At 34.9% G+C, this 26,067-nt stretch overlaps 2 protein-coding genes across 4 annotated transcripts; both read right to left on the bottom strand.

Annotated features, from left to right (window-relative positions):
* Positions 1–1,261: 1,261 nt before the first annotated feature.
* On the bottom strand, positions 1,262–3,188 carry LOC101503895 (uncharacterized). Its single transcript, XM_004488785.4, has one exon. The coding sequence runs from the start codon at positions 3,085–3,087 to the stop codon at positions 1,621–1,623; it is 1,467 nt and encodes a 488-aa protein (XP_004488842.1). The 5' UTR covers positions 3,088–3,188; the 3' UTR covers positions 1,262–1,620.
* A 5,998-nt stretch (positions 3,189–9,186) lies between these two features.
* LOC101503568 (uncharacterized) lies at positions 9,187–25,385 on the bottom strand. Of its 3 annotated transcripts, XM_004488784.4 has the most exons (13): positions 25,124–25,381; positions 24,940–25,035; positions 22,701–22,784; positions 22,023–22,097; positions 21,770–21,850; positions 20,651–20,790; positions 19,914–20,153; positions 15,392–15,566; positions 12,093–12,176; positions 10,902–11,079; positions 10,425–10,630; positions 9,911–10,123; positions 9,187–9,637 (listed from the first exon to the last, which is right to left on the bottom strand). In XM_004488784.4, the coding sequence occupies exons 1-12, from the start codon at positions 25,250–25,252 to the stop codon at positions 9,932–9,934; spliced, it is 1,680 nt and encodes a 559-aa protein (XP_004488841.1). In that variant the 5' UTR covers positions 25,253–25,381; the 3' UTR covers positions 9,187–9,637; positions 9,911–9,931. The 3 variants fall into 3 exon arrangements, with proteins under 3 accessions (XP_004488841.1, XP_073220889.1, XP_027191086.1); XM_073364788.1 differs by lacking the exon at positions 12,093–12,176 and having other exon boundaries at positions 25,124–25,382; XM_027335285.2 differs by lacking the exons at positions 9,187–9,637; positions 9,911–10,123; positions 10,425–10,630 and having other exon boundaries at positions 10,914–11,057; positions 25,124–25,385.
* Between the last annotated feature and the right edge of the window lie 682 nt (positions 25,386–26,067).

Genomic DNA, 26,067 nt, shown 5'->3' with positions numbered 1-26,067 from the left:
GATGATGTGGCACAGTGGACCCCATCTAAAGAACCCATATTGAGTTCACCGCTGTAGATGCTCTAAGAACTAAGAAACGTTTGATAGAGAAAAAAAAAAGTATTTTGAAATATTGATAAAGTGAAACTTGCAGAACGATTAGTATTGGTCATCACTTGTAATAATAGTGAAAATAACACAAGTTGATAGATAACAGCATCATCATTCAAGGATAAGAAGAAATTGATGAACTATATTAGTTAAACTGTATGTGAGTAACAAAAGAAAGTGAAACAGAGAAAAGGTTTAATATTATCTCATTGACTAAAAGAGCAACCATGCTAAATGTTTTTTAAAGAGTTCCAACAGTTATAGAAGAATTGCACCTGTAAATCAGCAGCAACTTGATTATCAATGCCATTGAAGCATACATCACGTTGTATTGCTTAAATTTCAGAATGCGTTACCTATTCAAATAGCTAATTATAACAAGTACAGAAAAAATACACAGAAGCATTTTTCAATAATAGTTTGAATGGAAATAAGGGAAGATTAAGCTTATAGACAAATCTAAGACAATTAGTGAGGTTAGAATCAAATAGCCGGCGTGTGTAATCCTTTTCAGATGGCTGCAGCTTTTACTGGTAATTTGAATTTGAAAGGAAGTGCAAAGGGAAGGTTAACATTAAAGACGATTGTCGAAGCATAGTAGGGAAGTTGGAAATAGATAGCCAACTAGTGTTATCAATTGCGGATGCAGATTATGGCAACGAGCCAAAAATCCACCATTTAAACATGTTTGTGGCCTATGAAGTTGATATAATAAGCATTGCGGCCTATGGCAGATGGTGCAGAATATCTGCTGTGCCATATCACTATGGCCACAATTTGATAACACTATCATCCTCTAGACTATAGAGGAACTTAGACCTCAGTACACACCATCATCCTCTAAGCAAACCTATCTACTCTTAATATATAATTATTTGATATCAAAAGTTTTGAATTCAAGACCGACTTAAGAGTTAAAACACATAAGACTTTCTACTCCTACTATATCCCAATTAAATGAATTATATCACATGTTTTGGAACCGATATTGATTTTGAATACACAAACTTTCTACCCCTATTGCTGTCTAATTCAATTACCTGAACTGCTAACAGTTAGAGCACAAAAATTACAGCAAGTTAGCATTCCTATAATCTTATAATTCAAGAAATGAAAAACTGAAACTGAAAGAGCATAACAACACTTAACACAAGTTTTAGAAGAACAGGTATGCAACAAAGAAGCAGGGAAATTAATAAATTTAATGTGATGTATTGTTGCTGGCATTCTCCAATAATTCCCTTGAAAACTTTCATATCACTCCTAAATGAAAAATGAGAAAAAATATTTTGTTTTTATCTCTATGGAGAACAACTCTTAAGCTTAAACAGAGTAAATTTAAATTACTAAATAACAAAACACAACAAATAAGCAGCATAATAAAATTCCCAGAAAACAAAATCTGCCAGTGAACTCATCAAGCAAAACAACACTTGATTGCAAAGAGCCACATCAAGCAATATATTGTAACAACAAAAACTCTTCAGCATCAGCAGTTAGCTCATTAGGCCTTCTTACTTTTCTTAGCTTTTACCTTCGCTCTGACCTTCCTGTCTTTTTCTTCTTCTTGTCCGAACCCTCATCCTTGGCCGATAACCTCTTTTCACCCTTCTTGATCAAACCTTCTTTTGGAGATTTCACAGCCAACACCTTTTTCTCCTTCTTGTTCGAACCCTCATCCTTCACCGGTAATTTCTTTTCACCCTTCTTAATCAAATCTCCTTCGGCAGCTTTCACAGCCAACACCTCTTTCTTCTTCTTGGCCGACCCCTCCTTCTTTCCACTCGTATTGACCAAACCTTCTTCTTTAGCTTTCACAGCCGACACTTTCTTCTTCTTCTTGTCTGAACCCTCATCCTCAACTGATAATTTCTTCTTCCGCTTAGCAGAATCCTTCAATGATTTCACACTTCCCAATTCACTAGAATCCCCTCCTTTCTTCCCTTTAACACCTTTCTTTCTCTTCTTATTAACCAATCCTCCACTCTCAATTTCACCATTCTCATCATCAACCTTATCACCACCACCAACAACAACATCATCACTATCAACATCACCATCAACATCATCATGACCCTCACTCATTCCATCCTCACTCATTCCATCCATATACTTAATTTCATGAATCCTCCCTTTTGCCGCACCCTTCTTCCCACCTTTTTTCCCATCACGAACCTTCTTCTTCTCGCTCTTCTCCAAAGCTTCCTCCACATCCTTAACACCCTCAATTTTCAACCTAACATCAGGAACAGACTGATAAACAGGCAATGAAACAGAATCCAACAGCTTAACATGAAAAGACCTAACAACACCCCACTTCTTAGGAAAAACCTCAACAACACCGTCCATCGCAGCAACCACATTTTCAACAATCTCATCCCTCTCCATACTCAACTTAGCAACCCTAAGAACACTACAAGTACCAGTCCTCAAAAACATCAAAGCAGAAGAACAAGCCTTTTCAACCTGCTCCTTCCAATTCTTCTTCTGCAAATCAATCTGCACCGGAACCTTCCTCTTCTTAAAAAACTGCTTCCCAAGCAGACGTGGCAGCAATGGTACAATGGTCTTTTCAGCAAAGAATAAATCATAGGAGTTGCAGAGCTTTCGCTTCGCCTCAAACGGGCGGTAATCAGAAGCGAGTTTCGAAAGCTTGAGAACTTTCGAGATAGGAATCAATTCCGATTTAATCTTCTTCTGAGCATCGTCTTTGGTTATACGTTCTGGCTTGTTGGCTCTGTCGTCGATGATGAGACAGAGTTCGGAAGATTCAGAGAGAAGAGAATGAGGGATTGGTACCTTGTGAGGGTTAACGCGGCCATTTTGTGGAATCTTCTTTAGGGTTAGTACGAGGTAGACGAATTCTTCGTCTTGGTCGAAGAGTTTAGGTTTTTCGGTTTCTAATCGGGACGTTCGCCATTTGAGAAGAGAATCAACAGCTTTTGTTACTGTCTCTGTGTTTGAGTGGGCGTTTTCGGTTTCGGTTTCTGCCGCCATGAGAATAGGTTCAAGCTTTGAAGATGTTAACAGAAAGAAGAAGAGAAAAATTAGGGTTTAAAGGTAGCTACTACTTACTACCTTCGCTTGGAAAACGATTCAGGGTTTAGAGAATTATTATTACTACAATTTTAACTTTTTTGTTGGGCCCAACTACTAGTTGGCCCAAAACTCAAGCAACGAAAGAGGATAATAATATTAAAAAGAGATATTAATTTTTTTTTACATAAAAAAAATATTATAATTTAGACAATGAAACTGTAAAAAACAAAACGGAAGAGTTACCTGTTAAAAAAATGATATTAAACAGAGTTGGTAAATAAATAAATAAAATTTGGTTTGTTTATAGATCTCTAAATTGTTTGAAGATTTTTAAATAAACATATATGAAGTAAAAAGTGTTTGATTTCTTTTAATCTTTAAAATAAGTAATATCAATCGTTAAAATAAAGTAATATAATTTAAATATTCATTTAATTTTTGTAGAGAAAGTTAAACTTATGTAACAAAATACAACCCACAATCCTCGGACAAGACTCTATAGTCTAAATTCCTTATCGGTTCTCATTGTACTAATTTCATTTCGATCGAATATTTCGAACATACATTAAGAGGTCTAATTGGCCAATCAAGATGGTATGTACCAGATTATTTTTCTCATGACCAGGATATCATTTAATTTATGAAGAACCCTTTAATTGATTTACAATTGAACATTGCCAAATCAGATGTTGAACATCTTGATTTTGTTAAAGAATTTACCATTGATAAAAAATTTACTTCTCGAAATAATTTATTTAATTGGACTCGTTGTGATATCCGGTTAGTATATAACTAGTGTTTGAATTGGTGAATCTAGAGAGGAAAAATTAGAATATTGAGAGGTGCTATGAAAATATAAAAAGAAGATAATTTTTTTTGTTAAAATAAATCTATAATGAGTCAAACTTAACATTTAATTTTTTTTGGTCATACCAAACTTAAACCATGCAAAAACATGTCATCTCCTCTCCATATCCAAACACATGTTTTCATAACAAAATCTTTTATTTTTTAATTTATAAAAAGAACAAATCATTGGTGGAATTTTGTCTACCAAAATTGTATGACAAATATTTGAAATCACCATTGTCATTTGCTTCTTATTTTCGCCACTTTATTTTTTGTCTGCTGCTTCATATCTCCTTTTGAAGCGTTTCATTTTGTTTAATCATTGAATGACCCATCCCATGCCTAGTTTAGAAATGTTAGCATTACACTCTAGTCTCTAATAAACTGTTTGCTATCTTTGTTTAGATGTGTATGTTCTACAACTATGTTCCCCTGTTAGTTCACTTGTAAGCAAGTGACTGATATTTTTTTTTTCCAATGGTTCTACAGGTACTTTTAAATCCCACTTTTTTTTCTTCCAGATTTTTCCTAGAACTATAAGGTCTACTAAAGTAATGAGTTGTGTAGCAGAAATGCAGATTTTATTATAATTTCAAACATAATTGTCACACTCAAGATCCTATCATAACTCTTTTAGATATAGAAAAAACGCGTAGATCGTAGAATCGTAACACGGATTTTAAAATTTCACTAAATAAATAAAATTATACCATAAAATTAAGAAAAATAACCTTAACATAAAAAACTTCATTGATTTAATAAAAAGTCACAATCTGAACACAAAAGGTTATTACCATTGTCTCAAATAAAAAAAATATATATAAAAAAAAATGAAACCTATCACCATTAACTAAAAAATCTAAAACTTTAATTTAACAATTCATCAACAGATTCAAGATTATTAAGGTTATGTTCTACCACATTTCTAGTTTGTTTCTTCTTAGCTAATTTTGAATTTGTTATCACTAACACAACATCATTCATTGTCGTTTGTTTCAAACAATTTCTCCAGTTTGTGTGAACCTAATAGATACAAATCTCATTAGTATATAGCAAATTGTAGATAATTTTCAAAGTGAAATTTCAAAGTAATTTTTACTATCTCAAAAGCGCTTCAATTTCGTTCACATCCAGATGAACTGCAAGTTAAGCTTAACACACGAATTGCAAAAGATTGAAGTTTTGGATGCTTATCCCCATACGATTCCCACCATTGTGATTGAGTTTTAGATTTAAATGCAGCATTTCCTATCGGATTACCAAAAAAATTTGCTTGTCTTGAAATCTTCCACTTGAGCATCAATCTTGCAAATTTCTTCAACATCTCCCACCATCTTTTGTATACAGTCATATAACTCACGTTTGGATTCATAGTCAGCTTTAAATCTAGAGATGTAGTGTAGTTGATGGTTATAATAGCATGCTGCATGCAAAGGCGATAGAGTTGTTTATCTCATCTTTCATCAATTTATTTTATAGAGACTTAAAACTAAAATAATGGAAAAACAACTAAATTACTTTTAGGCTTGAAATATAATGCAAAATTTATAGAAACATTGTGCATTGCAAAATAGAAACATTATGCAGAATTTAAAGGCAGAATGCAGAATTTGTAGAAACATAATTTGTAGAAATAGTAGTACCTTCTATGAACACCATTGAAGGCAACTTGGATTCTTTCTTTAGCTTGGTCCATTGCCTCATAAATAAACTCCATTATTGGTTTTTCATATGAATCCATTAAACGAAACACTTTGATTAGTAGATAAGCACATTTTAAACAAATTGTAATATTTTTCCAAAACTCTTTATCCATAATCACTTCTTCAACATGCCGCCTTTCACCAGTTTTTGCAAACTTGCTTGATGTCCAGATGTGAACATTCTTATCAATGCTCCTTTGTTCTCCATGAGACAACCCAAAGTTAGATAAGATGTTGCAAATCGAGTAGCAGTTGTTCTCTCCAAATCTTATCCTTTGGTGAAATGTTGTAATAAAGAAATAAGAGAAGCCTTTGAATATATATATATTGGGTAATTTTCTTATCCTTTGAAATTGTTTTGTGATGAACTATTGTCTTTTTCTCAAAATCCTCTAACATGAGATCAATATAGTGTGTTGCACACGGTGTCCAATAAAACCTCTTCCTTTTTAACATTGACATTGCACCAGTAACTTTGTAATTTGTTGCATTATCGGTCACGATTTGCACGAAATTTTCTTCCCCAACTTCTTCTACTATTTGATTAATCATATGATATATTTTATCGGCATTTTTTATTATATGAGAAGCATCTATTGACTTAAAAAAAAAATACCTTTAGGGCTGTTAACTAAGAAGTTCAAAATTGTCATCTGTCTTTTGTCCATCCACTCATCACTCATAATAGTACAACATGTCTTCTTCCAAGTTTGTGTTCTTTAATGACCTTAGTTGTCTCCACCACCTTTTGCTTCAAGTACTTTGTTCTGATTTGATTATATGAAGGTGGTTTAAAACTAATGCCATGTCTTGAACCCATCTCCAACATCCTTTTAAATTCATCACTATTTGCCACATTAAAGGCTATGGCATTATTGTAGAAGAACGAAGCAATTTCTAAACAAACTTCTTTCAAATTCATCTTAAAAATGTTGTTGATGGTGGCTTGAGTACTTACTACATTTCTCTTGAAAAGTTTTACATGAGTAGCATTCTCTTCCTCCTCTAATGACTTTTTTCCTAATTTCTTCAACATCTCCCACCATCTTTTGTATACAGTCATATAACTCACGTTTGGATTCATAGTCAGCTTTAAATCTAGAGATGTAGTGTAGTTGATGGTTATAATAGCATGCTGCATGCAAAGGCGATAGAGTTGTTTATCTCATCTTTCATCAATTTATTTTATAGAGACTTAAAACTAAAATAATGGAAAAACAACTAAATTACTTTTAGGCTTGAAATATAATGCAAAATTTATAGAAACATTGTGCATTGCAAAATAGAAACATTATGCAGAATTTAAAGGCAGAATGCAGAATTTGTAGAAACATAATTTGTAGAAATAGTAGTACCTTCTATGAACACCATTGAAGGCAACTTGGATTCTTTCTTTAGCTTGGTCCATTGCCTCATAAATAAACTCCATTATTGGTTTTTCATATGAATCCATTAAACGAAACACTTTGATTAGTAGATAAGCACATTTTAAACAAATTGTAATATTTTTCCAAAACTCTTTATCCATAATCACTTCTTCAACATGCCGCCTTTCACCAGTTTTTGCAAACTTGCTTGATGTCCAGATGTGAACATTCTTATCAATGCTCCTTTGTTCTCCATGAGACAACCCAAAGTTAGATAAGATGTTGCAAATCGAGTAGCAGTTGTTCTCTCCAAATCTTATCCTTTGGTGAAATGTTGTAATAAAGAAATAAGAGAAGCCTTTGAATATATATATATTGGGTAATTTTCTTATCCTTTGAAATTGTTTTGTGATGAACTATTGTCTTTTTCTCAAAATCCTCTAACATGAGATCAATATAGTGTGTTGCACACGGTGTCCAATAAAACCTCTTCCTTTTTAACATTGACATTGCACCAGTAACTTTGTAATTTGTTGCATTATCGGTCACGATTTGCACGAAATTTTCTTCCCCAACTTCTTCTACTATTTGATTAATCATATGATATATTTTATCGGCATTTTTTATTATATGAGAAGCATCTATTGACTTAAAAAAAAAATACCTTTAGGGCTGTTAACTAAGAAGTTCAAAATTGTCATCTGTCTTTTGTCCATCCACTCATCACTCATAATAGTACAACATGTCTTCTTCCAAGTTTGTGTTCTTTAATGACCTTAGTTGTCTCCACCACCTTTTGCTTCAAGTACTTTGTTCTGATTTGATTATATGAAGGTGGTTTAAAACTAATGCCATGTCTTGAACCCATCTCCAACATCCTTTTAAATTCATCACTATTTGCCACATTAAAGGCTATGGCATTATTGTAGAAGAACGAAGCAATTTCTAAACAAACTTCTTTCAAATTCATCTTAAAAATGTTGTTGATGGTGGCTTGAGTACTTACTACATTTCTCTTGAAAAGTTTTACATGAGTAGCATTCTCTTCCTCCTCTAATGACTTTTTTCCTTTTACTTGTTCACTATCTATATCATTCTCTGTTAATATCTTCAATGATTTATCTTTCAAGGATTTTACAAGCTCAAACATGTGTTTATTCACATCATTAGGTACAACATTACATGCAATAACATTGAGTTGTGTACCAACGAAATGGTGTTGCAGTCTGTACAATCCTCTAATAAATGTTTTTCCACAATAATTGCATTTTATTTTTTTGCTTCCTCCATCAAAAAATACACCATGTTTCCACATTATATCAGTTTTGCTTCCTAATGCATTTTTCTACACTCTAGAAGACGCAGAACCAGAATTGCAGGCAACAGGAACAAATGTAGACATGATTGAAATCGTTATGCAGCAAGAACAATTGCATATTACAGTGAAGAGGATTGAGGCGAGTTTCAAATATGAGAATGGTTGTATAGATGAGAAAAATTTATAGAAGAAACAGAAGGAAGGAATATGAAATTTAATCATTTAAGTATTAGAAATTCCAAAGTTGGAAAGCAATTAATCGTTGAAAAAAAACCAAGTCCCAAGTTGCTACCTTCAACCTCATGTGCATGCCTTTTCTCTATGGAAAATGAGCAGAATTTGAAGGTGAAGAGGTGCAAAAATGGGCCAAAACATGTGTTTTACAACTGGGTCAAAGCGACGCTAAATGGGTCGGAGCTTGGTGAAACCGGTCTTCTTCTGCGGGACACGGCGCGCCGATCCCACGTTGTCGAGCTCTTCCTCTACGCACTCAAAGATTTGAGTTCTCCAACGATTTTACCTTCGCTCTAACACTGTTCACGCTCAAAAATGCGTAAGGTCTTACGATGTTACCCTTTAGATCTCACTCCTAACAACCTTGATTCCAAATGTACAATGATCAATGATTTCAAATGACATGAGCATATTGAATTGAAAGACAGTTATATTGAAGGAAAATATGGTTATAATGAAGTAACTTGCATTAAACAAGAGTCTTGGCCAAAATATCAGCTTCTCAAAGGACTATGCACTTTGATCCATGCAGCTGTTAGATATTTTCAGCCCACAGAAAATTACTTCTAGCATTCAACAATATATATTGAGAAAACTCAATACTTCTTCGAATAATTCAGTCCAAAACCATATGCCTGTATAGGAAAGCCATCGGAAAAAATGACAAAATACAAAGACTATTGTAGCTTAATAATTAATTAAATCAAATAAAACGAGCTTAACACTCTAAGCTTGCATCATTTTAGATAATTGTGTAGCTAGTGATTCTGGGAAGTACATATGAATAATGATTACAAAGTAACTTCTTATGATGTGAGAACAACTGGAGCCTGAGTTGAGTAACACCCTTTTCCAACAAGAGAGGGAATCAGTGGGATAGAACGATGTCAACGTCTTTTCTGTTGCAGCCCTGTCCCCTATGAATCTGACCTTCACCCGAGATGATCTTGGGAATCAATTGACCTCACAAGAAAGTGGAGTATTGAATTATGGAAGCAGCACTAAGACCTTGTCTCACATGAATTTACCTTCTTCACCTAAGAGGGTATTGAGAATACTGGTACTTTATATTGTTTAAGAGATTTAATAATATCAACTATCAACATGTCAGAAGAAGAAAAAAACATTTTGATGCTAAGCTTATGCTTCACTTTTTTTTCTTCAGAAAAATAACAGTTATCATATCCTGCCGGCTGCTACAAAGACATTTAATAACAGAGTAATAATAAAATAAAAGGATATTCAAGGAGCTGCAATTGGATAATGGGATAGAGATAAATATAAATGACGCACGCAGACATATTAGTTACCTTTCAGCATCAGGACGATCTTTAATCTTTGTCAATCTTCTTTGCAATTACAGCCACATTTCTGGGTGATATATTTGGGTCAAATATTGGTAAGAGGTAAGCTTCCAAAGCACCACCTTGCTCTTGAAGAAACAATAACCTATCAAGCAGAATAAGAGTTTCCAAAAGAGGCCCTAAAGCAGCTCTGAGAGACCAATATGGTCCTATAAGGTCCTGCACAAAAATACTACATCAATAACTATGCATATCTTCTGAGCAACTGCATATAAAAATTTGCTCTTATTGGAATCCAGAATTCTAGCTAACATTGTTCTAAATGCAATTGAAAACAATTTTATTTTAATTTATCAGAAAACTTTATTTTATAAGAACAATTATATGGACATGCCAACACAAGACAAGAAAGCATTACCAAGGAATAGAATAGAAATGTCATTTAAACAAACATATCTTATTCATTGAGCACTATCATGATAATATTCAAATTTTCTAAAAGAAATTGAAATCGACATACAGCAAATGGTTCTGCTTCCTTCCATATGCATTGCAGGTTTACATCATCTGAATGTTCAATTCCAAGATGAGACAATCCAGACTGGCAGAATTTTTCAAAATTTGAAAACTTGTTATTAATTTTAATCCCTTCACATCCAGAGCTTTCATTGGAAGAAATTTCACCAGGTAAGGTTTGACTGTCTGATGCAGAGCCAAAAGTCCCTTCTGTAACACATTGACAAAGATTAAACATAAATATCAGTGATTCAAATAATATCACCCAGCATCATCGGATCAAAAGTTATTTTAACTAAACATGTGTATGAATATCATGCAACATGTATCAACTTTTACAATCTGCTTTTGTAGAAGCAGAAAGATTTACCCTGTGATTTTATGATCATGACTACCTATCTCTCTTCATCTCAAGTTTTTGTTTGTTTCACCATATTTAGGCGTTAGAAAAAAGGTAAACAGGAAAAGGGATTTCCGATACCAGTTTTTGATTCTGCGGGCACTACAGCAGGGAAATTTTGTCTCATGTGACAAGTACTTCCTTTAAGATGCAGTTCTGACTCTGCAGATCTCCTTTGGTTTCGCCTACGCAGAGCCTTCCCTTTGCGCCCAATTGAAGGAGTACTCCTCACAACTTCTGGATAATATTTAGAAAGAACCTTCAGGAGCAAAAAATGTATATATATAAATTGACAGCAGAGAGAATGTAAATTAGGGAGAAGGCAATGAGTCTTTTATGAAGTACCACCATTAAAGGAGTTACATACAGTTCCTGGAGGAAAATGAATAGTAAAAGGAAATACATTACAGTGATCTTTTGGTATTTGTATGCATTGTACTTGTCTATTCTAATTTGAGTAACTTTTGAGAAGGATGTTGGTCTCACTTGATTTCACATGTCATCTACTTGATTTCAATTAAATGTCATTTTCCAATTTGCCAAGTTGTACTGTCTCGAGATAAGCCATTTCCAAAATAAAGTAGAACAGACACATGTTCTTTCACATAATATATAACATGTACAATGAAGATTGGCTGAGCCCTCCTTACCAACAAATTTTTGCATGTTTGTCCTTATACTATTCAATTAAAAACGAATTCTAATATGAAACTCAATTGAATACGAACTAGAATAACATTGTATAAACCAAATTAAAATTATGATATACATTTAATGAAGGCTTAAATATATGATTGGTCCATGCAAATATGTGTTTTATTTATTTATTTTAGTTCCTGTAGTTTTTTATTTATTTTTTGTCCTTGTAAATATTTTTTTTGTTTTTGGTCCTTGTTCTTTTGTTTTAGTCCCTGCAAAATTGGTCCAACTCATTTCTAACCCAATGCCGACAGAATAAGCTTATCCTTCTCTATTGACACAATAAAAACTGGATAATAATTGGGATAACATAATTTATCTTATCATATCCTCCTTATCCTAGTCACCAAAAATTGATAAGCAAATTAGATCTAGTCTGGTTGGATAAATTGGATCTTGTGGTCTTATTAATTACATTATTTTAGACATTAGTACATTTGACCAATATAATGTGCAGCAAGAAAAACATTGTCAAGTAGCTATCTATATTTTTAATATTAAGAGCACGATGAAGATGGTTGAATAAAGGAAGTTAAAATTAGCATGCAACAATACTAAGTTATAATTCAGTACCATTTGAAAAACAGCACGAAAAGCATGTAACTCAAAGTTGTGAATGCCAGCATGCATATCAAGGCTCCTCCATCTCTCTGCACTCTAACAAGATAAAATGCAGATAGTGCAGTTAATTTCTCTCACGTGACATTAACATTAAAACTTAAACAGCAAGAACTAAGAAATAAATTTAAAACAAAAATATTGCAGGGAAGTCAGGAGACTCAGGACCAGTAATTTCAATTTCTGTTGTGTAGAAAAAATTCTTGTTCTACATGAGCTAGTGTATTTTGGTACTCCTCATCCTAACCCTAAGTGGTGCAGGAGCAGCAGAAAACATAATGGTGGGCTATGGATAGTATTCTAGGTCAGATTTGTGTTAATTAAGTATGCTATCTCTCAAGAATTAGAGTAAAATCATATTTATTGAATTTAAATATGTTGGCAATACATCAGATATATATATACTAGATTACTAAACAACCAAACCCTATTAGTACTCATATATTAACTAAATCCCTACTACTACTCCTATTCAACTGAATCCCAATACTTGAGGGATATTAAATAGAAACAGATTTTGACACTCCCCTCAAGCTGGTGAATAGGTGTTCTCCATTCCCAGCTCGAATACAACTCTTTCAAAGTTGCAACTGTTTAGCCTTTTAGTTAGAATATCTGCAAGGTTGTCATGGGAGGAGTTATATGGAGTGCAAATTAGGCCAAAAACAAATCTCAAGTTGCTGCCATGAAGGCAGCAAAAAAGGGGCCACAATGAAGGTGGCTAAGGTTTTAGGAAAATAGAAACCGCAATGAAGGAGGCAATGGTACAAAAAAGGGGTCATTCCATTCTCTAGCATGTCCAATCGTCCTCCCCGAGTGATTGTCCTGAATGTGCCAAAGAGCAAGTACCTTTGGGTTTCTCCAAACTAGTGAGTAAAGATCTCAACTTTTCTACTTCATCTTGGTTCAATTGTGTCATACCTTCTCGACTTTCTTCACTGGTACCTGTAGTTATGTGTGCTTGATCTCCCTTTTTTTTCCACTCCTTGTCTCGGTTTTGAGAGCCCCACTCTCTACTAGGTGGCTTCCCGTTCAATTTCCAGCATTCTTTGCGAGTGTGGCGAGGCTTGTTGCAATAGGTACACCACACTCCTTCACCTTTCTTCTCCACATAGGCTCCTCCTTCTTTCTTTTGGTCAACCATCATTGCTGAGCTTTCTACAGGTGGGACTATCAGCATTAGTCCCCTTATACTTTCTTCACTTCTCACTATAGCCACTACTTCATTAATTCCTGGTACTTTCTCCTTACCAAGGATTTGCACTCTAACTTGATCAAAATCAGAGTTGAGTCCCACCAAGAAATCATAGACTCTATCATGTTCAATATACTCCTTGAGTAATGCTGCATCTGCTGAACACTTGGCTTTTATAACTCTGTAATGATCCAACTCCATCCACAAAGCTTTGAGATGATTTGCATACTCATTAACAATCTTGTTTCCCTGTTTAGCAGCCACAATTTTCACCTTCACATCGTATATTTGGGCAGCATCTTTAGCTTTGGAATAAGTCTCTTCTAATGCCTTCCAAATCTCCTTCGCAGTGCTGAGAAACATGCAAGTGTCACTGATTTCTGAGGTCATTGCGTCCAACAACCATGCCATGATCATAGAATCCTCTTTATCCCACCTCTTAAATTTGGGATCTGTTTCTTTGGGGGGTTCATCTATTAAGTGTTCTGCCATCCCTTTACCTTTCAAAAACGTGCGCACAATTTGGGACCACTTCAAATAGTTCTTCCCATTCAACTTGTGAACGGATGAGAGGTTTTGCAATTCGGCTTGGAATTTTTTATTTTCTGTTTAAGTCTCGGTTCCATTATGAATCACTACTCCTTCTCCCGCCATGGATGAAAAACAAAAGACAACAAGTTTCTCTGATTTACAACCTACCAAAAATGGCGGCGAACGGCTGATTGGAGGGCAGTAGTGTGATACGGTCAGTGTATAGTGGTCAACAATCTTCAACAGTGGTGACAGAAGTTGAAAGTTGTGTTCACGGCAGTGACGGCTGGTTTTGAAACAAAGAAGGCAACAAATAGACTTCAGAGATCACAAAAAGAAGGCCGGTTCATGGAGATCTAGAAGGCTGTTAAACAGACGTTAAGTTGCTGCAATGAAGGCAGCAAAAAAAGGGATCTTAAGTTGCTGCAATGAAGGCAGCAAAAAGAAATCTTAAGTTGTTGCAAATAAGGCAGCAAAAAGAGCCACAATGAAGGTGGCTAAGGTTTCAGAAAAAAGAAAACCGCAATGAAGGCAGCAAATTTATGCGGAAGCAGGGCTCTCAAAGATCGAGAGCTCTGATACTATCTCAAGAATTAGAGTAAAATCATATTTATTGAATTTAAATATGTTGGCAATACATCATATATATATATACTAGATTACTAAACAACCAAACTCTATTAGTACTCATATATAACTAAATCCCTATTAGTACTCATATATAACTAAATCCCTACTAGTACTCCTATTCAACTGAATCCCTATACTTGAGGGATATTAAACAAAAACAGATTTTGACACGATCCTATGTACTGATGTAGCACCATTCCAGAGTTGAAATATAATTTTATTCAGCCGTGCCTGTGACACATTGAGGACACGCTTGGATATGGCTCCAACACCTAGCAGACACTACCATTTGGCTGGACATGAAAGGGACGTGACTGGTACCAAAATTTTCAATTTTTTGGTGGGAGATAGATGAAAGGCTTTAAATTGATTTAGATACTTTTCAGCTTTTGTATTTTTTTTTCTTCCAATTATTTTGGTTGTGGATGGATGGATTGATGGTGTACGACATAGTTCACTAGTTCATCATCTTGTTTTTAGAACCTCTTTGTAAAGAAACGGCGTGTTCAAATTGTATAATGATGTCAGTAAGTTATTTTTTTGAGATACATTATCATATGAAAATGTAACACTTAACAAGTGCTTTTGAGATTAAATTGATGATGAATATATAATAAATCTTGATTCATAATTTAGATTTTTATAAATGAAGCTCATATTAAAATTAATCAATATATATACCCTGTTGTAGTTGGACAATAATGGTGTTTCTGCCATCCGTGACATTTTGGTGTTTGTACTTCATAGATTCTAGCATCTTACTTGTAAATCACGAAGACTCCTAACTGGATTATGTTACTAATAAGTGACAATTTAGTTGTTTTCTTGCAACTATATTTTCCTCCCTATACCATGCTTATAAATAGAGGGTGGAGAGAGGACCAACGAGATCATGTACCTGGCAAGCAAGATCACGTGCACTTTTTCCAAGTGATAAGCCAGTGGATCTCACAGCACGACTCATGGGAAAACCACATTGAGATTCATCATCCTTAAGGCTTTCTTCAGATAGTAAATTGTAACAGCAACCAATACTAACAACAGCCTTAACATCTCTGCAGTCTAAGAAAGCCCTATAGAGAAAGGATTGGAACAATTACAAGTCTGTCGAATGCAGATAATACATAATAAAGAAACATGAACAGAAAAATGGCAATGTTATAATAAAACAAGCAGTTAAAAGGTTATATATGGACAAAAAAAATAATGAAGTTAAAAGTGCATTAAATGCAAGGAAAAGACAATGGTTCAATGTAAGGAAAATATGTACGCCATGCTTACATAAAGTGGCCAATCACACATTGATTTGTTGGAACCTCACGAAAATGGAAAATAGAAATTTTAATTTTCCTTTTTTATCTAGGAATAGACTTCAACAGGTGCGTAATCTTATGGATTCTTTGCAACTTTTCAACCTTATTATCATGAGATTTGAATTGAGAAATTACGCAAATTTTTTGGGTTTAAGCTGTACCAAGGAAGTGGTATGAGCTAATTAATATTAAAGCATAAATAAATTGCTTGGATTAGATAGATCATAGATGTCAACAACTCACATGACAAGTTATTCATGTCTAGCTCTAGATATTTTAACCCTTCAAGATATCTTGTTAGGATATACAAATAGGGATAATTAGGAGTTTGTTAGTAGTTGTGTTCCTAGATTGTTAACCGTGGTATAGGTATACCTGCTTTGGTGTTTCTGTTATTAGTTAGTTATCTAGGACTTAATCCTTATCCTAATGTACCAGAAGTCTTTAAATAGAAGCTTCCACCCCTTTAGAAAGGAATTTTTTATCAACTTTAGAAATTGAGTGGTGTAAACCATTGTAGGAGCGTATCCGCTCCTGTGTATCATTTTCTTGGCAGTCTCTCTTATTATTTCTTATCTTTCTTTCTAAATATTAGTGTTCTTCCTCTAAATCAAGGAATCCAATTCTTGGGTTTCTAACAATTGGTCCGACCTGCCGGATTCGAAGGAGTGTCAGTGTGCATGGAATTGGAGGATTGGTGGGCTAAGAAGGCAGAGCTGCCGAACTTTACACGGACTGATCCTAGTGGGTGGATCGCAAAGGCTGAAAGGTTCTTTCTGAAGCATGAAATTCACGGGTTCGATAAAGTGCAGTGGGCGTTCATGAGCTTGGATGCATGGATACTGATTTGGTTTCGTTCTTGGGATCAACAAAACCCAGATCCAACCTGGGAATCTTTTTGCATAGGTCTGATCTGCAGATTTGGCAATCAAGAACTAGAAAACAAAGCCAAGAAGGGAGTACAAGAGGCCCTTGAAGAAGCCACATCCGCAAATCAGCTGTGTACTGCAAGGGAGTTGCCGTCGGAAAACCAAGAACCATCAGAAAAATCAGAATCAATAAAGAGTGGAAGTTAACAGAGCAAGAATCGATGAAGAAAGATTCAGAAAAGGAAGAAAATCCATTCTCGCGTTTGTGGTTGAAGAAGGAAACATCACACGCCTTAAATGACCTGTTTGGTTGGATGAACAGTGCTACGAAGTTCTTTTTGATTCAGAAAACTTATGAAGAAGAAGAACGTTCTATCAAAGACTTAAATTCTGGAAATTTGGACATGGAGGAAATAATGTTTAGCGACAAACAAACAACAATGGCAGAGGAAGAAGGAAGCAGCCACTGCATCGTGCGCAAAGGCACTGGTTGTGTCCATTAAGATTCCGGCAAGCCTTGTGCTGTCGCCAAATTGGAAAGTGCAATTAGAAACAACAGGGATCGCAGTTATAGGGAAACCAACCACGAAGGAGCTATACATCTGATGGCTTATTTGCTGATTGTAGCTCCCCCACCACCACCAAAACCACTAGACCTACCGCCACTAAAACCACCAGAGTACATCAGCAACGAGTTGCCGCATCTCAAGGTTCATCAATGGCAGTGTTGCTTTCTCTTTTCTTATCCTTGTGTATTGTCTATTTTTCTTTTTGCGGAGCTTTCCCCTGTTAAGCCATACTCGATGCAGCAAATGTTCTCTTCGATTCAAACTGTCTCCTTGTTCCTCACACTTGAAATTGTGGCTGAAAAGCTTCTCGAACATTTGCCTTCCGCCACCACCTTTGTTCTCTCCAATTCCGCATTCGAGAAATCCGACAGAACCAGATTGGCCGACCGCCAATCCATTTGAACTTTCCATGAGGTCGCAGCTGAGGGGAGCATAAAGGACGCGTTGGTTCGAGAGTCCAAGTACGACGTAGAAGAAAGAGAAACAAGCAAAATGGGCCTCGTTTATCAACTTTAGAAATTGAGTGGTGTAAACCATTGTAGGAGCGTATCCGCTCCTGTGTATCATTTTCTTGGCAGTCTCTCTTATTATTTCTTATCTTTCTTTCTAAATATTAGTGTTCTTCCTCTAAATCAAGGAATCCAATTCTTGGGTTTCTAACAATTGGTCCGACCTGCCGGATTCGAAGGAGTGTCAGTGTGCATGGAATTGGAGGATTGGTGGGCTAAGAAGGCAGAGCTGCCGAACTTTACACGGACTGATCCTAGTGGGTGGATCGCAAAGGCTGAAAGGTTCTTTCTGAAGCATGAAATTCACGGGTTCGATAAAGTGCAGTGGGCGTTCATGAGCTTGGATGCATGGATACTGATTTGGTTTCGTTCTTGGGATCAACAAAACCCAGATCCAACCTGGGAATCTTTTTGCATAGGTCTGATCTGCAGATTTGGCAATCAAGAACTAGAAAACAAAGCCAAGAAGGGAGTACAAGAGGCCCTTGAAGAAGCCACATCCGCAAATCAGCTGTGTACTGCAAGGGAGTTGCCGTCGGAAAACCAAGAACCATCAGAAAAATCAGAATCAATAAAGAGTGGAAGTTAACAGAGCAAGAATCGATGAAGAAAGATTCAGAAAAGGAAGAAAATCCATTCTCGCGTTTGTGGTTGAAGAAGGAAACATCACACGCCTTAAATGACCTGTTTGGTTGGATGAACAGTGCTACGAAGTTCTTTTTGATTCAGAAAACTTATGAAGAAGAAGAACGTTCTATCAAAGACTTAAATTCTGGAAATTTGGACATGGAGGAAATAATGTTTAGCGACAAACAAACAACAATGGCAGAGGAAGAAGGAAGCAGCCACTGCATCGTGCGCAAAGGCACTGGTTGTGTCCATTAAGATTCCGGCAAGCCTTGTGCTGTCGCCAAATTGGAAAGTGCAATTAGAAACAACAGGGATCGCAGTTATAGGGAAACCAACCACGAAGGAACTACATTTGATGGCTTATTCGCTGATTGTAGCTCCCCCACCACCACCAAAACCACCAGACCTACCGCCAACAAAACCACCAGACCTGAAGGACAGCAGCAATGAGTTGCCACATCTCAAGGTTCATCAATGGCATTGTTGCTTTCTCTTTTCTTGTCCTTGTGTATCGTCTATTTTTCTTTTTGCAGAGCTTTCCCCCATTAAGCCATACTCGATGCAGCAAATGTTCTCTTCGAGTCAAACTGTCTCCTTGTTCCTCACACTCGAAATTGTGGCTGAAAAGCTTCTCGAACATTTGCCTTCCGCAACCACCTTTGGTCTGTCCGACACAACCAGATTGGTCCGACCGCCATTAAATAGAGGCCATACTTTGTTGGGCAATTCAGAACTCAGCGGGTTTGCAGCTATGGCAGGAAAGTGCAGAAAAAGGGAATATGAAAGTGCCTAAAGCTGAAGTTGAGTCCTCAACAATGGGATCCTGCAGGAATTTTTTTTTAAATTTTTTAACTATTGAACAAGAAGACTTTAGTATATGTGAACCTTGAGGACAAGGTTGTTTTGAAGAGGGGTGTAATGTTAGGATATACAAATAGGGATAAGTAGTTGTGTTCCTAGGTTGTTAGTAGTGGTATAGGTGTATCTGCTTTGGTGTTTCTGTTATTAGTTAGTTATCTAGGACTTAATCCTTATCCTAATGTACCGGAAGTCTTTAAATAGAGGCTTCCACCCCTTTAGAAAGGAACTTTTTATCAACTTTAGAAGTTGAGTGGTGTAAACTATTGTAGGAGCGTATCCGCTCTTGTGTATCATTTTCTTGGGAGTCTCTCTTATTATTTCTTATCTTTTCTTTCTAAATATTAGTGTTCTTCCTCTAAATCAAGGAATCCAATTCTTGGTTCCTAACATATTCTGTTTGTGTTGAACAAGTTCCTTTCTTATGTTTTAGTGTATTGCTTTGTCTGTTTACTTTTCTTAATTGATCCATCATCGTATTGAATTAAAGCCCTTATGTAATTGCATCCAATTAGTTTTTGTGAAACAACATTTTACTTCCACTATATTACTTTTTATGAAGTAGTAAACTTACCAAAGGAATTAGAAACCAGATTTAAAGAAATTAGAAACAACTAATGAGTTGAAAAGCATGGTAGAGAAAAAGAAGCTCGACCATATTTTGAAACTTACTTCAGCATAATCACTGAAAGATCACCGCAAGCATGAAGCCCAGCAAGAACAGTTGGAGACCTGTTGTTTGTGTCACTGGGACAATGTTGTTTCCCTTTATCTTCTTGATTTTCTCCCTTTAACATGGATTGCTCAAGATCATCTCCAGGCACAGATGTTTCAACCAATGTTTTCAAAGATTCAATGGACAACACACGACATGTGATTGTCTTTGGCACATTCAAATTCTGCATACCTGATCTAGAGCAAAAACAAATGAACAGACAAATGAATTCAAATAACTTTAAAAAAACTGAGGGGACCAAAATAACAATTCGGTCAACTTTGAACAATTATGAAAGCATATGGAAATTGCAATTACTCGTCCAAACATATACATACTAAATCCCTCACATCAATTGTTTTAATTTCAAATAATAAAGTCACGGTGTGTGTGATAATTTAAAACTTAAGCTTGAAATTCCTAACATCCAAAAGGTTCACTTGTTGCCTTATCATATGTACAATATTCATTTCAAATATCCTTAAGATAGTAGGTACTCCCTATACAAGGTTACATTAAATTACAATAATTAAGATCAAGATTAAAGAACATTCGCAGAATATACATTTGTTCTTGCCGTATCATATATTGGTTGTTCATTTCAAATATCCTTAAGATTGTAGGTAGTTAGGTACTCCCTATACAAGGTCACATTGCAGTAATTACTAATTAGGATGAAGATTGAAGAACATACCCAGATTTTACCATCTTTGATGTGTAGTGCTTCTTAATCCGCTCTGCCCGTGCATCGGTGACCATCCCATGGTGAGAACATGCATCAATGGCAATGACAGGATGCTGATATTGAAAGGCAAGTACTTGTGCAAGATAACCCTAAAATTATAGCACAAAATGATACTCGATACATAACTAAAAATAAACGGAAATTATTGCTTGTTTTAATAAAAAGTAAACTCAGACAATGAGATTATCACTACAGTAGGCAAAATCTATCCTCACTACTGAACCAATATACAAATTCCATCTCTGATATTTAGTGCAGTAACACAGAAACAAAGAAGTAAATTCACAGGCAAGAATATCACAGAGCATATTAAAATCAAGCTAGTTGCTCAAACAATGTTCATGAAGGAGGAACTCGATTGTGAAGAGAATGGAAAACTGAAAGAAACAATCAAAAGAAATGAACCATTTATTCCAAGAATGAGAATAGGAAAATTTCCTTCAAGGAAGTCCCCTTACAACAAAGCCTTTACTCAGTTATCACACCTAAATTTCTGAATGCCTCTGTTCTATCTTGCTCGTGCTATTTCAACCATTTTACCTAACTATATAACTAGCAATCATCTTCCTATATTCTGAGTGTAACTGTCAAGATTCGAAGTGAGAAACGTGGGCCGAAAGATGACGTGGGGAATGTAAAGGAAAAGGGAGGAAATTGGGTGACATGGCAGATTTACCAATTATGTTATAAGGGGTGTGAAGATAGTAAGAAGCATTCGTCCAACATCTTTTATATTAGATCCTTTAAGGTTGGGCATAGAGAGAATTATCTCTTCTATGAGGAGTATTTGCTTGCACTGGGATTACAATGGTTAATTCTGTAATATTTCTTTTTCAATCAATAATACTACTTTTCCTTTCGGCATTTCCTCTCTTTATTCCGGTTTCTATCACTAGCTAACTAAACAGACATCCATGTCTTGACTAATACCGTTTATTCTTCTGAGTCCGATAAAGAAACTATTAATGAAGAACTTTTAACCATGTAATGTCCCCTAAACGTGCCAACAAGACCCAACTTCAGTATCTTGACTAACAGAACCGTAACCAAAAGAAAATGAAGCTCTACCTGACCAGCACCAACATCAACAATGGCATTTGCTCTCACACTCTCTGCAACTGCACTTACAACAGCAGAAAGAGCTTCTACCTGCATACATGAAAAAATATATATCTGAGATATTGAAGGCCAATAAATTTCTAGATTCAAAAGAATTGAATCTACAACTCGTAATTTACTTGTCTAAAACCTTAGGTCCAAGACAACATCTTGTAAATTCATAAAGAAGGCAACTATAAAAATATGATGTTTAAGGACTCACTTCATGTCTTTTCTTCACATTCATGCCCTGGGCAAGAACACTGTTAAGTGAAGTCGTCTGCAGACCAGGTAATGCCTGCAAGTACAAAACAAATTTATCAAGAATGCTCAAACCAAAACTTTTCAAACACAACTTCCAGATAAATGTAGCTTCAAACAAAAAGTATATTGAGTCTTCAAATCGCTTTTCTTATTATTAAGTTCAAAAAAACATCTTCACAATTATTTTGAACCCACATAAATTTCCACGGAGCAAAAATAAAGGCCAAACTAAGTCATACTAAATCAAATGGCCGAAGAAATATCAAAAGGTAAAAAACATGAAGAGTTGCTTATTAAGGATTGATAATAGCCATCCAACTGAAGGATTAAGTTGTTGTCGCAAATTTTTTGTCGGTTCTAAAAGTGAAGGGTGAATAAAATTCAGAGTAAACTAGTCCAATTGAGCATTTGATATTATTTCACAGTATAAGTAGCACAGGACTATGAAAAATAAGCATTGCTGCCAACTGTCATCTGGTACTATTGCCCGAGACCAAACAGAATGTTAAAGCATTCGATCATCATTAATTTATTATCAATCAAGTACTTCCAAATTTCTTTATATATTTAATTTCAATCAGTGAGATCTTTCCTAGATTTCACAAGCATGAAGGTTGACTTGGTAAATGTAACATACCGTGTTTATATCTGCTTGTTTTTGAGAAAATACCATAGACCTCAATTTCAAAATGAACTCCTGCAGAGAAGCTGGCCAGTGATCCTGCTACCACATATTTTGGTAAAGAGAATCTTCTATACTATTAATAAAGCAGAACATAACCATAAAAGGTAGAAAATAAGGTATCGAAGTCCGAACCGGAGAAGCTAACAGGAGACAAAGGAAAAAATAAAATTATGATAACTTGAATACAAAAAGAAAACCTCCAAACAAGCTGCATATTATAATTATTCTAAGCAAACAAGAAATCCTCTAAAAATATCCATTGACTGATTGCATAAAAACCAAATAAATCATTCATCCCAATATAAGCATAAAAGTAAAGAACTTCAGCTTAAAATTCGTAGCCTAATACCTCGGCCAAATGCACCAAATGTGACAAACAAAGCACGACAAAATAGAGAACTTTCCACCTTGATACTTCCAAAACATATTATTTCAATGATGAAGCCCACCATCGAGCCAATAAAACTATATCAAAGTTCAAATACACCAAGCTAGTAAGCAGCTTAACAATAAATGACAATCACTTCCTGAGCTACAAAGCACAATGCACAAATAACAAGTACTAATGATCCAATTAAGTAAAATAGTCAAAATTCAAAAAAAAAGCCTAAATTATTTTATTTAAGCAAAGAATCAGATTGCAGAAGCATCACAAATTTACAATAGAACAAGAAGGCAAAAAAGCCTGAATTATCAAAATAGGATCAGAAAGAAAGAAGTTACTCCAACTCTCAAGGCAAATAAGGAAATCAGAAAAGAGAGCTGCAAGAATAAACACGGGAAGGATCCCAAGCCCAACCCTTTCTGATATAAAGCGGAAGAAATCTAAACAAAATATATCAAACTGAGGAAGAACATAAGTTTCCCTACCAACAAGAAGGACAAACATAAAGACAAAATCATTGGTCTCAAGAACCAACACTATTCTCAATACGCGACAAACCAGAGGAATAAAGGAAACAAACATGATGAGATAGTTAGGATCTCACCATCAAGAAAAGAAAAGTAAAAATATACAATAATCAACAAACCAACGCCATTGTAGAGTAGCACAACTGTGTCCAAGAATGACATATTAACAATGCCACAATTTCATCACCCAAATGATAACTCGTCGTGCAATTACAAGATTTCCCGACACCGTGACAAACAGCAATTACTTCACTTAGTGTGGATGTGTGTGGTTTCACCGTGGAAATTTTTAAAATTGATTTTATCTCCATCAAATGTGATATTTAACAAAAATCTAGGGTGTTTGGCTTCTATAGGTAAAACAGATTCCACCTTTAGACCTTGGTTTGACTGTAAGGCATAAAAATAAGCTTTTGCAATGGATTGAATATTTACACTTAAGTTTAACATTGAACATGCTTTTAGAGTAAAAAGAACCGAATATAAATCAATTCACTTTAAAGTTTAAACCTAATAAGTTCTACAAAAAAAATCATTCACAACATCACGTTTAAAATGATCACCCAAACACAACACACTTGCTTGTTTACTTTGAAAAAATATCATCTATCTTCATTTTTTGCTTTCACTTTTATTACAAAACCACCACCTTGTTTTCAAATTGTTTCATGTTTTAAAATATTTGTGCATGAAACGGAAAGCAACTTATTTCTATTTTTAGTGTATCCTATACAATTCCATGAAAACAGGCAACATATAGAAAACAGAGCGACAATTTTGAAATAAAAGTAAGAATATCAACAGAAACAACAGGCCCTTAATTGTCACTACCCTATTAAACAGTCAATATTATTAGAACTCAATGCACAATTTCTACAGCTCTTGTAGTACATAAAAAGATAACCAACTCTAGCTCTTCAGAAGCAAAAGTGTTGTTAAATAGCGCCAATTGAGTAATTCATATTTCATCCTACAACTAACTAGTATAAACCAATTCAAACCAGTGTTGTTAAATAGCGCCAATGCTGTAGTGTAGCAGAATTTAATCAACTCACTACCGTTCCTTGATATGCTTTTTAGTAATAGCAGTTATAACATGTGTAGCAGAATTTGAACAAACAGTTATTTTTCGCAATCCGCAATTGACAGCGCCGATGAGGCAGGCATTTCAGCAAATATCTCAACACTAAATGTACATTCCAAATAATTATAAAAAAAATATATAGGAAGAAAATATCATAGAAAATGAAAATAAAAGAAGACACTAAAGTAAAGTAACCTGCACTAGTCCAGAAGGTATTAAGAGAAGATTTTGAACAGGTTCACGGCGCAGGCAATCAATCCATTCGGCGTTAACATTTTCCCATTGTCTATCCTGAAAGTAAATCACAACAATTCGTTAAAATTGTAAGAATTCACCAAAAACAGATAAGATTTTCAGTTTGGAAGTTGGAGTGAGGAACCTTGAAGAAGTTAACGACGTGAGCGTTGATCAAAGAGGAGTAGTAAGGAGTGAGGAAGTGGATGATGTCGTTAATCCATGCAAGAGTATCGGCGGCGGTTTCGCATGAATACCTACGTTCATCAGTCATCGCCGCCGTTACCCACTGTACCCTGCTGGGATGGATGGGATGGGAACAAAGCGTTTCTTCACTTGGTTGGGGAAATTGGAGAGGCCAGGAGAGTGAGATACAATTGCAAAGTTTTTGGGATATGACCAAATACCAATAACCAACTTTTCACAAAATTTTCAATTTTTTTTTGATTAATTTATATTAATATTTATAAAAAAATATAGGTTATAGTTTTTAGGCGAACTATATTTTCCTCTTTCAAAATCTCTTTAAGTGCCACACCCTTTAATTTTCAAAATATATTTACTTATTTTTACTCTAAAAATATTGTGCATAATTTTTTTCATCTTTATTCTTTCATTTACAAAAAAATATTAATATGCACATTTTAGTTGTGCTATTAAAAATACAATCATATCTTTTAAATTATAAATATTAGATGTGTAGTCGTACTTCTACAAAATAAAGTAAAAGGTTTAATCGTATTATATAATAAATGATATGAACATATGTACGTGTAGAAAAAACAAATTTTATACAATTTTTTCAATTTTTTTTTAGAATTAGAGGGGTGTGTGGTAGAACTTAGGGGAGGTAAATACAATTTCTCCTATTTTCTGTCATATAACAATATTAATTTATTCAAATTGATAAATATATTAATTGAGGATGAATTTAAAGTTGCTAAAAAGGATGAATTTGTAATGTTGATGGCCCCTAAAATCATTGATTAAGTTTGTAATAGATAAAAGTTAATTTATTAATTTAAATTAAATGAACATTGTAACAAGATGGTGAAATCACGAAAGTAAAACTATATATATATATATATA

Source organism: Cicer arietinum, chromosome 1 (assembly GCF_000331145.2).
Source record: "Cicer arietinum cultivar CDC Frontier isolate Library 1 chromosome 1, Cicar.CDCFrontier_v2.0, whole genome shotgun sequence".
In the NCBI taxonomy this organism is placed as follows: domain Eukaryota; kingdom Viridiplantae; phylum Streptophyta; class Magnoliopsida; order Fabales; family Fabaceae; genus Cicer; species Cicer arietinum.
Note: the sequence above shows the minus strand (reverse complement) of the source record. Positions and strands in the feature narration are given on the sequence as shown.